This window comes from Balearica regulorum, chromosome 3 (genome assembly GCF_011004875.1).
Source record: "Balearica regulorum gibbericeps isolate bBalReg1 chromosome 3, bBalReg1.pri, whole genome shotgun sequence".
NCBI lineage: Eukaryota > Metazoa > Chordata > Aves > Gruiformes > Gruidae > Balearica > Balearica regulorum.
Window position 1 is genome coordinate 103,410,316 of NC_046186.1, and position 17,118 is coordinate 103,427,433.

The window sequence follows — 17,118 nt, forward strand, 5'->3', positions numbered from 1 at the left end:
CCCAGCCTGAGATTGATCGTCACATATGGCCCCAGAAAACAAACTGTCAATACCTTGAATGCTGCAGAATTTGAACAAATAGCCGTCCGCCCATTCAAGCCACTCATTGCATCCCATTTAACAGATTTTATTGACAGTTTCCTTCTTGTAATTAAAGGGAAAACTACTGGCCAGCAACCAAGATAAAGTTCAAAGATAGGGTCAAAACAAAAGCAGATGGAGGGGCACGGTGTGACTGTCAATGGAACATAGCATCAGAGCATGTTATTGACACACAGGTATCTAATGATCGGCACGTCATTAAAGAGGGATCTATAGTGAACTTTATGCAAATGCTAAAAGGGACTTAAGACCACAATAAAGCATTAAGGAGACACAAAAGGAAAAACAACAAAGCACAAACGATTTTTACTTATCTGACAGTATTCACTGCTTCAGCACTTTTAAATTCAAATGCAGAAAAAAAAATTCTTTCTGAGATTTTTAACCCTTGCTGCACAGGTAATAATTTTTGCAGAAGCATTCTCATAAACGCAGAGGATCTGAAGGGTAAGGTGTGGTCCTTGTGAGACCAAATAAGAATTTTCTCCCGCCTCCCATATCCTGGATTGCCCCTACCAAATAAATCAATAGCTGCCTTTAAAGAAAACGTATATAGCATATTCTCATGCATCCTTGCTGTTAGTTTTAATTGCGATGATTAGACTTGTCTGGGTTATGGAATGGATTTAGAAGAACATCATCTATATTCATTTGAAGGGATCTTTGCCTGTAAAATACTCTCCAAATCACCCAGTGCAGTATTCTCCACTCCCTTAGGAACATACTCCACAATTAGTTAGAACCAGAAAGTTGTTCTTAGTTGGAACTGCTTTGTTTGTTACCTTTTAGACTAAGGTCTGATTAGCAATTTCTTATTCTAAACCCATGTTTAAAACGAGCATGCAGAAAATTTTATGGAGAGGAAAAAAAAAAAGTGACATATTAAAAATGTAGCAACTGTCATGCCACTCTGCCAACCTGAATTAGCAAGTGCTATAGCTTTGAGGGTGACAAACTCTTCTTTCTCCAGCTTCATGCTCTTGTATTTCTTTACCAGCTGCAGTATGGCATTGTTAAGGTCAAGAAGGCCTGCCAATTTGGATTGGTCTTCATCCATAATATAATCTTCAGCATATACGAGCTCATCCTCAAAAGAAAGTGACCGGTATACAACACCGAGAATCAAAATCTCCATCCAAGCACTCTGCAGAAGGCTCATCTGGTCAGCTAGAGACAAAGTGGAGAATCCTGAATAGGAAAAAAAAAATACAAGAAAAATATTAAGTGTGTTTGGATTTGTCAAAACTCCACTCCTCGATTTATTTTTATATACATTGTGATAAAACACGTACATACTCTATTATTCTCCCTTCTGCTTTTGTGCCTCTCCTCCCCATCCTACTACAGGAAAGTAGATCAATGTAAAATCAAACATTTTCTAATCAACACACAAAGTTATAAACAAATTGGAATTTGCAGGCTCTTTCTGTGAGAATCATATTAATTTGGGGAGTACTGCAGTGACAGTCTGTGATTAGTATGATGTCTTCTTTGTTCTGAAATACTCACGCTTAGTTCTAAAACCTGATGCTGTGAAAACAGGGATCCGATGACTCTGTTCATCATTACCATAAACCAAGAAGGATAATTTAGGAGAGGGAAAAAAAAAATTAAAAAGGAAGATTTGATGTTTTAATAGAATTAAGGTGATTATCACAAAGAGGAAAATTCTCTTTGAACTTTAACCTCAGGGGAAAGAGAAGTAACACCTACCCTTCTCAGAAAAGATGCAAATTAATTTGGTAATGGCTCCCGCCTCTGCTACACTTGTTGAAATAAAAAGGTGGCATATTAAAGTGCCAACTGAATAGCAATCACACCATCCTTTTTCTGAGGGCAACCAAAAATTTAATAAATGCCTCTTAATGAATTTAACTTTTGCTTTTTTCTGGTTTTTTCCCCCCTGCTGTCTTTCCTAATAGGATGACTAAGGGCAAACATCTTTACTGTCTTACCTTTTCAGACTCTTGTTTACAGTACCTGTTAATTTATTATATCAAACTGCTAGTATCCCAATCACATTAGGAGCTACAAAACAATACGGGAGAGGAAGTGATTTTTCCTGGCCTGTTGGTGAAATGCAATAGTTTGCCAGTTGGCACCATCAACCACAAGTACTTAATAAAATCATCAAAGGGGATTAGTCAAGCTTTTCTTAAAGGGTCTTAAGACATGTCTGAGGCTTTCATTTAGTTGTTTATGGAGCTGCTTACATGTCCTTTGACAGGGTTCCCGCTGTAAAACATTCTTTTTGGCGTTCAATTACACTTAAATGCATTTTTCTGTTTTGAAAGTCGAGAGTTACAGACAAGCAGGAATATATCACAAACTAGCAAATCTGCAAGGCATCTACTCCAAACAGGATTTTCTCTATAAGCACTAAGCAGCAAAACTAATACAATAAAAAAGAAAACTCCAGCTCCAAACCACCAGGCATCCATAAAAAATGAAACATAAAACTGGCTGCATGTGCTCGCTCTCTCTCATTTTTCTCCCCCTCCTTATTTGTTTTCATTTTCTCTTACTGTCTGTGAGTCTTGTGACAGAACTGTAGCTCTCTGGCTTCAAAAAAAAAAACCAAACACAAACCCCTCAACAAAACCTGAGCCAACAACAACAGGAAAGTCTTGCAGAGGTAACAATGGAAAATAACACATCTATGATTAAAATAAATGAGAGGGAAATGGAGAAGAAATAATCATTTGAAAGGTTATAGGGAGGAATTCATGATTTCAATTAGCTTCAACATTTCTGTTCCTTCCCGTCTTTCAAGAACCAGTTTTTCTGCAGTAGCAGATGGACAGAGAACGTAGCCTGCAGCACCGTCCTGTGACAGCCCCATTCTCCCTCCCAGACACTGCTGTTAGTAAATAGATTTACACATTCTCCAATCTCCACACATCTTTCTGCCGAATAATTAAAAGCTGGATGATTAGTTTATTGAGTGGAAGGAGGAAATTTTTTATTGAGGTCCATCCACGATTTTATCAGGGCCAGCACTTTTACGGTTGTCATGAGGGTGCAGGCATCCAATTTTTCTTATCTGCCTGATTAATACAAACGCTGTTTCAGGACGCATTAATTAACAGATACAAATCTACGTTCTCATGGAAGGATCAATACAGAGAAGAAAAGAGGCATCAATGTGAATTTAGTGCTGATGATGGAGAAGGCACTCTATTGACATTTACGTGCATAGAAACTTTAAAGTTGCAGTGGAGCCCTTTTGTCCCTGTGATTTACAAATTAACAATTTTCAGGTATAACAATGTTTCACACACTTCTGAGGAGTTTAATTAAGCAAAAAGCAATAAACCCACTTTTGATTAAAAAAAGTTTAACCTGCAATTTCTCTCTATTCTTTTTTTTCTTTTCTGAAAACTCCTAACTTCCTTCTTTCATTTACTTATCTGTTTTAGTACAGGTTTGTTGTTTGGGTTTTTTGTTGGGTTTTTTTTTTAATAAATAATGCTATGTTTCAAGAACATTTATTGTGTGCCACAGTCAAAGGAAATTACATATGCCCTGTGAAGGGGAAAAATGAGATGTTGCCTATAATTTATTGTACTGCACTCTTCAAAAATCTGCGTTCTGGTGCAGTAAATATACTAATTGTTTTTATATGATGCATAAAAATCAAGAGAAATTTTTTACATTGTAGAAAAACTGGCAAATATAAACCACATTGGCTCTCCAATAATAAATCAGATAAACATGATTATTTTCTTCCTGATTGAAGTAACTTTCCCTTGAAAGCCTGCTCAGTGAAATCATGTTTTAACTTTTAAAGGCATCTCTCGTGGGAATGTAAAGCTGTATCAAGTTGTAATTAATCTGGTTTTGTTTTGTTTTGATTTTTCAGAAAATGCGAAAGCATCCAGCATGTCTCTTGTATCGTGCCAAAGCCCGTTCAATAGCTGTTCAGCAAGTCACAGTTATAATAATAGATTACACAGGTATATGTATTTATATGCAGAGATTTATTTTTAATAGTTTGGAGGAGGTTACACTTAACTTCAAGCCAAACTGTGCTCTGACTCTCTGAGCTTTTGTCATATGAATCCCCTAGATCAGCCACATTCTGTGACAAGTGGACATGCTCTATTTTAAAGTGTAACTATTTAAACAAAAAGTCTCCAAATTAGACGTAAATAGACTTCCAGCTTTCTGGACTGGTGGTAGCTTTCCCAGTCACAACCGTAAGGTCTTTCCAAACTGCCCGGAGATGCTGCACGATGGTGTGGTTTTGAACTTTGTCGCCCATCGTGTGGCTCCTTAATCCTTAAGAGTCTCGCAGGTCACCGTTTTAAATGTAGAACTGCATAATGGCATTTTAAAATACAATGTCGTGTACCTTTCTCCCCCTTAGCATGTACCATATTGGTGACAACTTTGATCTCTTTCCATCTCCCTCCCCAAGTCAATGCCATTTAATGTGTCTCAGGCATTTGCTAGCAGAATGACTCTGTACCTTGACCTGCAGTTAAATAGCATGTTTATCTGTGATACAGCGCACTCCAAATAAACCAGACGACAGTTTGAAATAACGTCATTTGGAAGGATTGAAAGGCTTCTCAAGAGTCAGGTACCCCTGAGGTAAGAAGCTTGAAGGAAGCATGTTTTGTGCCAACCCTCCTGCCATCTTCTACTAGACGCTCGTGTGCTTGACAATGATGCCATGGGCACTTGTCAAGATTTTTTTTTTTTTCTCTTTTTGCCTAGCAAACTGATGCACTTTGCAGTCAACTTACAAAAAAGGCTAAGCATTTGAAAGTGTGAAGGGCAAAAAATATCTGACGGCCAGTCTTCAAAAATACACTTTCATTTCAGAAAGCATACATGTTTATTTCCTGAGCTGAGTGTTGACAGAAATAGGCTGCAGCGCAGGCATATGAATTTAACCCCTGGTAGGCATTCTTTTCAGTGCGGTTTTTATGTGGCTGAATGCAAGCATTGTAAATCTACAGGGTGTCTCGTAATATCAGTTAACAATAGCATTGATTTGCTGGTTACAGATTTTCTTCCTTCTTTTTTCTTTCTTTCTCCTCCTTTCAGGGACTGTAGTGTTTCTTCAGCTAAAAATAGATACTTTTCTACAAACAGCGTCTCACACTCAAATTGTAATTATGCCGTAATGACTCACTGAGATCAGCGAGTGTGGATTGAGAAAAGGTTGATTGAGCAACCGAACATATGCTTGTTTTTTTTTTTTCCTTTCGCATACCAGTAAACCCAAAGCTCAAAGGAAGCAGAAATAAATAAGTAACAAGGCCTTAGCATTTTTATTATAGGAACAACCGGCAGCGAGCTGACCGCGCTCTGCAGCGCTCAGTCCTCCAAGCCAGCTCCAAAAACAGTTTGCGGTCTCTTAGATGGGGCTGTTTAAATCACGGAGCTCTTCAAATATCAGCACATGCACTGCTTGCTCTCTATTTCACATTGCACACAGCTCCATGCTAAGCAGGGTAAATCTTTTATATTCCTGAAGACCCTTTCCTCTACTTCATTAAGATGGACTTCATGGACGCTAACTCACTAGGGGCTACAGTGAAGCAGCTGCAGATGGTCAAGTGCCAAAGTAAGATCTGTGCCTTGCACACAGCCGCTCCGAGAACTATTGGACAAAAAAAACCCCAAAACAAACCAGCCCCAAAAAAACCAACCAACCAACCAACCAAAAAAAACCCCAAAACCAGACAGTGGCTGAACTTATCCCTACCATTATTTTCAGCCTTAAACATTTGATGCGATGCCTCAATCAGGCTACTCTGACTTGAATCCTACTTTATTTCACTTTGCAGGGAATGAACTTCCCTTCCTCTCTGTTATGTGTTTAGAAATCCGAATATTTGATCAACACAGGTATGAAATTGTTGGCAAATCTGGGAGTTGCTCGCTTTTTCTGATCATCACTTCCCATTTATTTCACCAGTTGGTTTTGTGATTGTTAGTTTTATGAGTAAAATATTCCTCTTGCTTGCCCTGGTTTGTACTTCAAATGTCTTCATTTACATTTTTTATAATCAAAGCTGTGCTTGAAAATAACATGTTCACTAGTGTGTTGCAGATTCAATACATTTACACAGTTGAAATATCAGAGTTGGATTTTTAAATTATTTACACTTAATTTTGATAGATTGACTTTCTTCTAAATGTTTTATGGGTACTGATGTTTCCAGCGCAATTTCCTTATTTCAAAAATGATGTACGGTCACTACCAACCAAAGAACAAACCGATATTGTAAACACTTTTTAAAAAAACTTCTTTCAGCCCAGATCACTTCAGTTTGAGAGCGCATGGCCTCATGGTCAAATGACAAACAATGGGCCAAAGGCTTATCCTGGCTGCAGAGAAGTGAACGTAAAGAAACTCCACTCCGAGATCAGGCTGAGACGCCGCGCGCTCTCGGACGTACAGCTGTCACTCTGCCCTCCTCTCCCTTCCTGGCACGCACTCAGCGCTTGCCCGGATCCATCGTACAACTTCAGCTGGCTTCCAGGGATGTAAACAAAGGCCAGGGAAATTTCAGCAGGGAAATTTCTGCTAGGGCTACATAATGTTTTCTAGATGTGATCACTGAAGGAAACCTTCATAGCCTGACTGCCACTTAATATTACTCTCTCAGAAATCCAAGGAAGAGGATGGCACGATTCATTTTTTTAGTGTACATCTAGAGCTGAATCTCCCACATAGATCTTAATTAAGAGATACTTTCTATTATATTAATCCAAGAAAAAAAATATTTAATTGCATTTCAAAATACTCTGTAGTTAAAAATATATATCAAGACCCACAAACATTTCAGCTGTTATGAAAACCATTAAACAGAAGGAGAGTGTTCTCGCTAATCACCAAACATATTTCACAGATTATGGATGAAATTTGGTGAAAGCTGGAACAGAAACAGATACAACTCATTATGCAAGGGTGAACCCTTTATTTCCATTTTTTTCTTTTTCTTTTTTACTCCATACCCATTTGCTCACGGAGACCCTGGTCAAAGGGCTAATAACTGTACACGATGCCACAGCAAGCTGAAATTTAAGTACCACTGAGGATTTCACGTGAAAAGTGTCAGTTCACAAAACAAAAAGCACAGGTATTTGCCCAAACTTGAAAATCACAAATCAAGTCCCAAAGCACAAACTACAACTGACCAGAAATACAGCCAAAGGGCTACACTTAGGCTATTTCCTGGATTCAGCTTCCGAGCTATTTGGACCTGATGTGCTACAACTAATGTTATGTTTAGAAATTAGTTTCATCCAACAGCTCTTGCAGAGTAAACCCACCACCTTTTCCAGGCGATGCTCTGCTATATAGCATCTCCTTCTGCCCCTACAGCAGAGCACTGCAAAAGCAGCACCGGGGCTCTGCCGTGAGCGGCGCTCTCTGCGCTACGAGTTGCGACTGCCATCTGTTAGCCGTGCGGCCGTGGGAGAGGGAAGATCCGACTGCATCCACAGAGGTGCCCAAGAATTACTCTGAGTCGAGTACAAAAAGCAAAATGCATTCGGAGAGTGCTGGGATGTCTTCAGCCAAGCCTGTGCACTTTCACGGGGTTTATTTAAGTGTGTTTGTGTTCTAACTCTTGCTGTCCAACTTCTTATAAAATATACATTTTTTAAAAATATATTTTGCAACATAAAAAAATGCCTATGCTAAGCACTTTTTCACTAACACCTACCAGTAAGATGGGAAATGCCACACAGAGCACGAAGAAACCCGGGGCTTTTATCACAACGCTACTTTCATCTCACTGAAACAACAGCAGAGAGATGGCACGGCAATAAAAATGCATTCACACTGCATGTCCCTCTCAATCCATTACGAACAATGGATTCTCACTAAGCAAATATTCGCTTGTCAGAAGTATTTGCAACACTGGATTCATTCAGCAGGGCTAAGTAAGTGAAGTTCACAGCAATTTAAAAGCAGCAAATTAGACATTTACAAACAGTGAAGACGCTGCTTGTCTAGCATGACCTTTCACTCAAGCTATACAAAAAGGTGTTTATGTAATTTAAATACCAGTTAGAAATATTTCTGGTTTGTCTTTTACCCTGTGAAACCTTACATGATAACACTAAACAGGAGCAATTTCAGCTTGTCATTTCTTCCCAGGGTAAGAAGCATATAGTGAGACGTTACTCACTATAGTTCAAACTGATTTCAGTACTTAAATCAGAGACACTCCTCTCCAAATATTTCTAGGCAGCTACTTTTGAATTTCCTATTTCTAGTTACAGCACAAGTTCTGGTGAGCTGCTTCTTTAGCAATAGCAATGCCAAGGTGCTGGAAAATGTGACTGATGAGGAATGTCTCCCTGACTTCCCTTAACCACCTTCAGTTGCTGAGACTCTGCAGTGAAACATTAAGGATGAAACAAACTGGCGAGTCATCCCTGCTACAGGACCAATTTGGTAAGACCTCCGTGTTTGGAGTACTTTATAATGGCATTTCTTGAAATGTGAAGTCTTGTACTCTTTATTTCCATTAATTTTCATTTCATACCTTATTATTTCAGTATTCACTGAGAAAAAAAAATAAATAGGACAATAGATTTAAACACTTGATTTTCCCTTTGGGCTGCTTTTACCACTGGGACTTCTGCAATTTTAAACAGCTTTACTTCAAACTCATACCAACCCTATATTAAAAAGAAGCCCAGCGAAACACTTACATTTTAACACTAAATGCTCTGAGAACAGAGGAAGACCTGATAAGTAGTAAATGGCTTGCTTTTTTTTCCCCCCTGTATATTAGACAGTTGGCACTCCTTGTGTATGTCCTTCTCTGTAGTGAGGTTTTGAATTCTAAGATATGGGCAATAAAAAAGTTTTAAAATTTCAGCCTAGCAGTCCAGAGTGGACCAATGTAGCCATAGGTGTCCTTAAGGTCGTCAGCATGAACTTACAGAATCCTGAGGGTGATCTTTCTAATGCACTACATATGTGATCCTATCTGCTTATTTAAACTTAACTCTTGCAGTTCTTTAAACTGTAATTTTTGAACATGGTTTGGCTAGACTATGGGGGTTTTTCTGTCCTCTTACTGAAGATAACAGAGGCAGATGACACGACATGGTGTCGCTAGACTTCAAAAGTCTGCATCTGAGGTATAGCATTTTAAATGAAATCCGCTTCTTCAAATGTCTGACATATTTTGAGGTATCACCTGTGTGCCCAGACATTTGCATGGGAGAAAATGGAATAGGATTATATTTATAACCCTGATTATTTTCTTTCACTGAGCCGACAGAAAAAAAATACCCATGATATTTTCAACATAAATATTGATTTCACACAAATTTTCCTGCAATCTGTTGTGGACGTATGTATTTGAATAAGGATACACTAAAGCCAGATTTGTGGGTGAAAAAATAAAAACTACATTCTGTCATTAGTAAAGTTACTGTTGATGAAAAACAACAAGTATCATGAATAGGGTTGAATCTCTTTCAAAACCCAATCCAGATAATGGCAACACAGTTCGGCTTAGAAGAGACATCACTATCCATCCATAGCCTGCGTGTGGTATGCCTTACCTAGATCCTTCAAAGAGTTCAGCTAGCAGAAATGAAACCACAATCACACAAAGGAAGAGAGTCCACCCTTTTCCTTTTTCTTAATTTATACTGAACTAAACGAAATTAAAAAAAAAGAACATGAACTTGAGAGAGGAACCTAACTAAACCAATGACAACAATCAGCGTTAGTTCAGGCACAGCTCACTTCGATCTTTGTATGCATCAGCCTCCCAACGCTTGCACACACAGACTGGGGACATCAAGAAATTGAGAGTTCAAGCTTCTTCAGCCTGGTGCACATTAGGCTTCAAACCCCAGTTTGTTGGATTATTTTAGATCAGGGTGTTTTGTGTTTTGGGGTTTTTTCCCCCACAGAAAGGAGGGGGTTCTTTCTTGTGCATTTAATGCATACTGCCTTTTATTAATAACCTCTATGGGTCTGCTTTGAGAGTGCCTTTCCTCAAAGAGTGCTGGGTCACTGCTGTTTGCCTTTTGCTCCCCTGGGGAAGCCTCCAGTCATTTCCTCACTGAGAGCTGCGGCAATCCCTGCTCCCTCCATCTCTCCATCAGGCAAAGTCAGGTTTCCAGGAATTCCCCAATCATGTTAACAATATCAATCCAATACTAGGATGTATTAGCATACGGAGAAAACCGTGCTTACGATCCAATCAACATATCTGTGTTAACCCTGTATGTGCTGAGCTACCTAAAATCTCTTTCCATAGCCAAAGCAAAAACTTCAGGTTGCAAAATTTTGGGTAAATATATCCTTTTGCCATCTGGCAGGAAAATGACAGTTCGGAACACTGTCCTACACATCTTCCTCCTTCTTCCCAGGTTTTCAAACTTTTCTACAGGTTAGTTGATTTTCTTAATGTGCTGCAGATGCCAAAAAATTCAAATGTTGTTTATAGTCTCCCTGGTTTGGGGGAAGATAGTCACACACATTCTCTCCTACATGACTGTGAAAGTTCTAGTTTACCTAGCTGAGTGTATATATACCATTAAGATAATCTCTGGAGGCTGTATCTTAAGTCTACAACAGTCCACACACAGAAAAAAAAAAAAAAGAGAGAAAAAAGAAAGGGGAAAAAAAAAAAAGGAAGCTGCCTGATTCTAATACACCTAATTAGCCATCGGCAGACTCTTAATTGCATACATTAGGATGATTCCATAGTGGAGATTAATTCTAAATATACCCAAGCAGCTGGTTAAGATGCCATGGATTACAGTGTGGACTGTACTTTTCCACTTAATTAGATATCAAAATTAAGCAGCAACAAGCATTTTGACATAACGGGGATCAAGCCGCCGCTTGGCATCCCAGAGCTGCACTAAAGTGACCGCTAAACAGAGCCGCACAGATGGAGAGATATTAAATGCCGCACTGGAAAGTAATTTCAAATAATAAAATATCAATATTTACATTTTAATTACCCCTACTGAGAGCCGCTCTGTCATTTTCACTATTGCCGACGCAGCAAGGGGTAGCGGAATGACATTGCGGCTCTGACTGCAATGACTATTTTGTTTCCATTAAAGAATGACAAGTGTTTTAGAGGCAGTGACACCCAGTGTGTGAACAAGAATGACAGCAGATCAGAAAATTCCTATTAAGGGAATAAATGACTCAACAAGAGAATTTACTTCAAGCAGCCGGCTCCTCCTTGAAACACATAATCCTTTCTAAATTTTCTGCAGAAAGTTTACTATTAGAGGTGCCTTGGGGAAACCTGAGCTTCTCATAAAATATTTAGAACGGTAGGACCTTACATGATGACCAGCCAATTTAAAACCAGTAATACTCAATGCTCATCTTATCTAAGAGTTACATCGAGAATTTATATGAATCAAAACAGTTTGAGGGGTGAAAAAGGCACGTAGTGAGAAGGAGATTCCTTCCCAGAAGACCTGAAAGTTTTGACAGTGTGTGGAGAACGTCAGGGTTATTTTTGCTGTCTTTTCACCAGTTTTACAAGCACTGGTACAGCGAGTGCTCCACACCCCATCTGGATCACAATTTGCTGGCCTTCAGAATTACACCCCGAGACTGATCACCAGAGGTAATGTGTACACCCATGGGTTCAGGCCTCCCGTTTCTCCCTGCGCATACATAAACATTTTTTCTTTTAGTACGTACTTCAGAAACCCGTGAGACACCTTTGCAACACCTTAGGAATCTAATTACTTCTGATCAGGTCTGAGGTCAATCTCATGGAAAATATTATATTACATTTGACATGCTGCATTTACAAAGAAGAAAAGGAAGGAAGAAAAATATCAAAACAGTAAAGGAAAAAAAAAATCTTCCTTGGGGATGTCTGTCAAACTGCAGAGATCTTCAAAGAATTTCAATGGCCTCAGACATGAGAAAGTGCGTAAGAGAAAACCCTTGGTCAGTACACCCCAATACGCAGCTAAGTGACCCTCCTAAGTCATGGCACGCATTTATTTAATAATGTGCAGAGCTCAACTTCTATAAATGTGACAAATGGCTAGAACAGAACACGGGGGAAAAAAGGCATGAAAATTTTTACAGAACAGAAAAGGAACAGCTTTATGGCAGTGACTATTGCAGGAGTTTTAGAACCAGCTTTGACATTAAGAATTAGCAGTAAAGTACAAAAACGTTACTCTGACATTAGCTGCTTAACTAGTTGATCTTCTTTTTCTTGTCTTTTTTCTTCACTTCTTTTTCTTTTCTTCTCTTTCCTTTTTTTTTTTTTTTTTTTTGTTTAAGTACCCAGGAAGTACTTCTTAAGCATCCCTAATGCTTTTAGGACAAGACACTTCCCCATTTCTCAGCCACTAGCACCTTTTAATTTCTGAAAGAGCCACGGTTGAAAATCTTAATTAATTGTTCCATACTGCTTCAGGATCATTATGCAATGTAATAAAGGCCGTGTAATTATGAAATTTTACAGCCATTACCAAGGCTGATGGCTCGTATTTCATCCTCAGCTGGACCCAATGGCTTTTAGCCACTCAGCTCCCCTTTGATGAACTACAGACAGATCTATCAGGCCCAAACAATATCCAGGCAAGGCGGCTATAATAGCTACCTACAGATGAAGCCATAGATAAAGATAAACTATAAATCTACACACAAATGCAGGCACATTGCCTCAGGATGACAGAGGGGAGAGGATGAGACACTTGGGGAAAGCTGGCGGCTTGCAGACAGGCAACCTTCTCTCTCCGTCTCTTACTCAGTTTGGAATTTGTTTGGTTTCTTAAAGATATAAAACCCTCTCATACTTCTCCAAAAAAATTACGTATTTTTTAAAGACTAGCAATTTTCTATGGAAGGCAAAGGGTCTCTTTATCCATCTATTCAATTTGACAAAGGGGATTTATATGGACAAATCAACTCATCCTCCAAATGAAGGATCCTAATCAACAAGTTTGCAAATCATATTCTTAAAAGTGAATCCAGGTCACTTGCTTCTGAGACTGAAGAAAGCAAAACATGCCTGATTTCTAAATGCATTATCCTGACCAGATGCACAGAGGTGAAGTCAGATGATAGGCTTTCACTGGAGGCAGCACCAGAGATGCAATTTCATGCAACATTGTCCTACATTATTTTATTTTCAGTTTGAAAATGAAAATACTTCTCAAAATTCAGTGCGAGTTAAAGGAACAAGAGGATTATATATGATCTCAGTACCTGCATCACCAGAATGTACTTTATGGGGATGACCTCCATCAATGCCCTCTTTAATTTAAGACAGAAGGCCTTCCAAGTATGTATTGTTAGTCACTCCAGAGTGAGACAAGGCTGACTAAATGATGCCTAGGTGAGAAAAAGAGATAAAGAGCTGCAGCATCCTGACCAACAGAGAGTCCAGGGAAGAGTGAGAAAACATTAGCTTGAAAACTGCATCTATTAGTACCTCTTCCAGCAGCCCAAGGTTAGTTGTGAAGCTAATGTCGTGCTCATGGCTAAGGCTAAAAACACCTCAGAAGACAAGAGAAGTTAAAAGGAAAATATCAACAGTACTCTCTGATTTCCGATATTAATGACAGAACGGCTCAGACCTTTCCAAAGAAAGTAGGACACATTCAGAGGGCGTTCAGAGAAAGTAAAGCAGAACAACGTACCTGAGGAAACTCTTATGACAAGAGACCCAGAAAGCAGGAATTGTTTTCCTCAAAACGCATTAGAGAATGCAGTAGAAGTATATATAATTAATGGTATTAAAAATAGCTGTAAAGCTTTTATTCTCCCTGTCTCATAACATAGACCAAGCACCATTACAGTGAAACGCAGGAAATTCAAAATGGAAGGAAGGAGGGAAACTTCTTCATTCACAGTGTAGCTGGACTGGGGAAGTCCCTGCCAAATGATGTCACTGAAGCCAAGAGGGAGCTGATGCTTACATGGAGAGCCAAAACAGCTACAGATATAATACTACAAATCCAAATAAAAAGGACAAGGAGTTTTTTCTTCCTCGTTTAGTCTAATCTCTAAGCATAAGGAATTAGAAAAAGTTTTCCTGAGGCTTCTGCCTACCATGGGGTCCACATCTCTTCCCTTGAGGCTGATCACTGCTGAACAGTATATATTGCCAATCTAACGTTCAGGTCCTAGTTTCCTAAAATCTGAAGCCTCAGTATTTAGGCTGCCTTTCTTTGAGGTGTTTGGAGCCTACTCCTACAATTAGAGTTCAAAACGGAAGAGCATAGAGAGATGTGCCCCAGGCAAAGAGTTTCAAAATCACAGCAAGTGAGCTCTCATTCTGGACCTGCAACTGTAGAAAGATGAAAATAAGAGCCACAATGTTATCATATACATAAAAGCAGCAAGGTACATGTATAAGCGTGTATTTGCATAGGCATGTGTACGCATCCATTTGTACTAAGCAAACTCAGGGTATTCCAATCTGCTCATCAACTCGTAGTCTTTGCTTATTAAAGACGTATTATTTTTTTTTTTAGTAGAAAAAAACTGTCTTGCTGAAGGACAAAATAATAATTTAATTACCCAGGTCAGATCAGAGAAGTATTCCCTGAAACAGTGAACAGGTCACTGGTCAACAAAGCTGTAACTGAAGACAGGCAAGGGAATGTGCGATTCAGGTTTTTCCAGCGTAATGCTGGGGATGTTTGATATATGGTCTTTTAAGGACCGGTATCTGCTGTTAACATGCTTTATTGAAACTGCACGTATGGTGGGTTATTCACTGTACACGGTGTGAATTGATCTATTCCTTGCAGTGTATGTGGAAGCATCATAAACATTCTTAATGGAAAAAAGTCCCCAAACCGAAAGGTTTAAGCGTATACTGTACATTAGAACACCTAAAATACTAGACTATACAGACACTGCTAGACTCTGATTCCTGGGCAGCATTTTAAATTGCCTTCTTATGCTGTAATAAGTTACCAGGATTCAGTGAAGCCCTTAGCTAAAGCATGGCCTATGAAAATTCAGAAGACTGGATGTAGACAAAAAAACAGGCAGACCTTTCACCTTCTCCATTTCCCATCCAGTAGACTCACATTTAGCCAATTTAGCATCAACCTCATGGATGAGCTCTGTAGCTTTACCTCTTTTTATCCTCCCACCCAATCACTCACTTTGGTAGGATGAAAAGCAGATACAAAAGTACTCGGCACGAACATTCTTTAGAGCAAAAACTTCAAGTAAGAAGTAAATGCAAAGATGTTATTTCTATGGGAAGCAGTAACACCAGTCTGGTATATCAGTCTAATAAAAATAATTATAATAATGTGAGAAAACACATATATACCAGCCCACAAATTTTATTTCACAAAAGAACTGTAGGAATTTTTACTCACTCTGGTAAATGCCCAGTCTGTCAGAGAATGCATATCATTATTCCATAATGTAAGATTATCACTATGATTTTTAATAAAGTATAGCAAACAATTATGTGCTGGTCACAAAGTTAGGCTGTGGTTTACTGCAAACTGCCTTGAAACAGAACTGGGTCAGGCATAATGAGACAAAGTTTATTTTTGCCAAAAATTAATTACTGCAAAGGAAAAGGGAATTAGCATTACATATTTTGTGAAAGACTTTCAGTACTGGTCTTAAAACATTTTCCTTCTTCAAATGATTTGTTTGGTTTTTTTTTTTTTTTCATTTAATAAACAGTTACATGCAGCTTACGCATTGGTATGAAGTGTTTTTAAGAAACCTGTTTTACAGAACATGCAAAGGAGAGCTTTTGCTAAGTCTGTTAAAAAACCTAACTGCAATAAGACCATACTCAGACATAGAGAAAGATACTAGCATAAATACACACCAAAAATGGAAGGAAAATGGGGGTATAATCGTATGTTTTCTCTTTCAAGATTCACCAAAACTAGCACAAATCTGTAGCTGCTACAATGCATGCCATGCTTTACACTGATTTTCTACACTTGGTATTCCCTAGCTGAATTATTTCTAAAGTCTATGGTGATTTTTTTTTCTACAGCAAATCAGCAGTTTTTCAAGAGGTCTCTGTGCAACCCAGGAGTATGACATTTACTAATGTGTTGAGATTCAGGGATTCTCCTTTGTAGAAGCCAACACTAATAAGAAAGATATGGTTCAGTGTCCTGGGTATTCTTCCCAGTTTTATTAATTAGATGGAACGCTTCTCCCCCTGGAATACTGCAAGGTATTTATTAACACTTCAGCCCACAAACTAGAGTAAATTTACAGTAGTGGAGGTAATTGTTACACACACTGGCTCTTGTTATCAACTTGGCAGGGATAAGCAAAAAAAAAAAAAAAACCCACAAAAACCCCAGAGGTTTAGATTATGATCTTTTTCATGATATTTTAATTGTGTTTCTTAATCTGCTAAATTAAAAACTATAGTACAATCTTATTCAGATCACTGACAAAAAAGATCATATCAATTTGCAACAAAATGTATGAATGCTCCTATCTCTTTTAATTATACAGAGAATTTAACAGCCATATTCAATATGGTCACCGACTAAGCGACACACACTCTCTGTTTCACAGTTGTGCCATCCTATCCCTCAGCACCTTCACATTTTATTCCAAGTCTCCCATGTTTTAATGCACAGATACCCTTCCCTACCTGATCTTTAATATCACCGCCTTCTTCCTCTTCCTTCACGTTCAATATGATGAACTACTCCCACTGCCATGTCTTAGCAAACTGGTGGCTGATAATGACCAGGCAGGCAGTCAATAATATTTTAGTTACATATATGCTTTATAAAAGAAACATTAGGTATGCTCAGAGCTACTTCACATCACTGTGTTTTTCTTACCATTGCTTTCAGCCTTCCCTTTCTTTGCATTCTTCCTCTGTCAGACCCTCTTATTCCTTTTGGGCGCCACTAGGTCATTTTAAAGCGTCATCAGTGATGCCCTGTCCTTAATTGGTGCACACTAATTTACCTACACGTTTTTTTCACTATGCAGCTCTCAGTGCTCTGGAAAGCTTTAATTTGATTATGACATGAGAGTTGGGCTTTCTCTTGCATGCCTCA

The 17,118-nt window shown here is 38.7% G+C and overlaps 1 protein-coding gene across 24 annotated transcripts in view; it reads right to left on the reverse strand.

Annotated features, from left to right (window-relative positions):
• ESRRG (estrogen related receptor gamma) overlaps positions 1-17,118 on the reverse strand; it is a 404,653-nt gene that overhangs the window by 13,555 nt on the left and 373,980 nt on the right. For all 24 annotated transcript variants that reach the window (XM_075749263.1, XM_075749275.1, XM_075749258.1 and 21 more), the window contains one exon: positions 1,021-1,290. In XM_075749263.1, the coding sequence (XP_075605378.1) occupies positions 1,021-1,290 (270 nt within the window). The remainder of the gene's footprint in view (positions 1-1,020; positions 1,291-17,118) is intronic.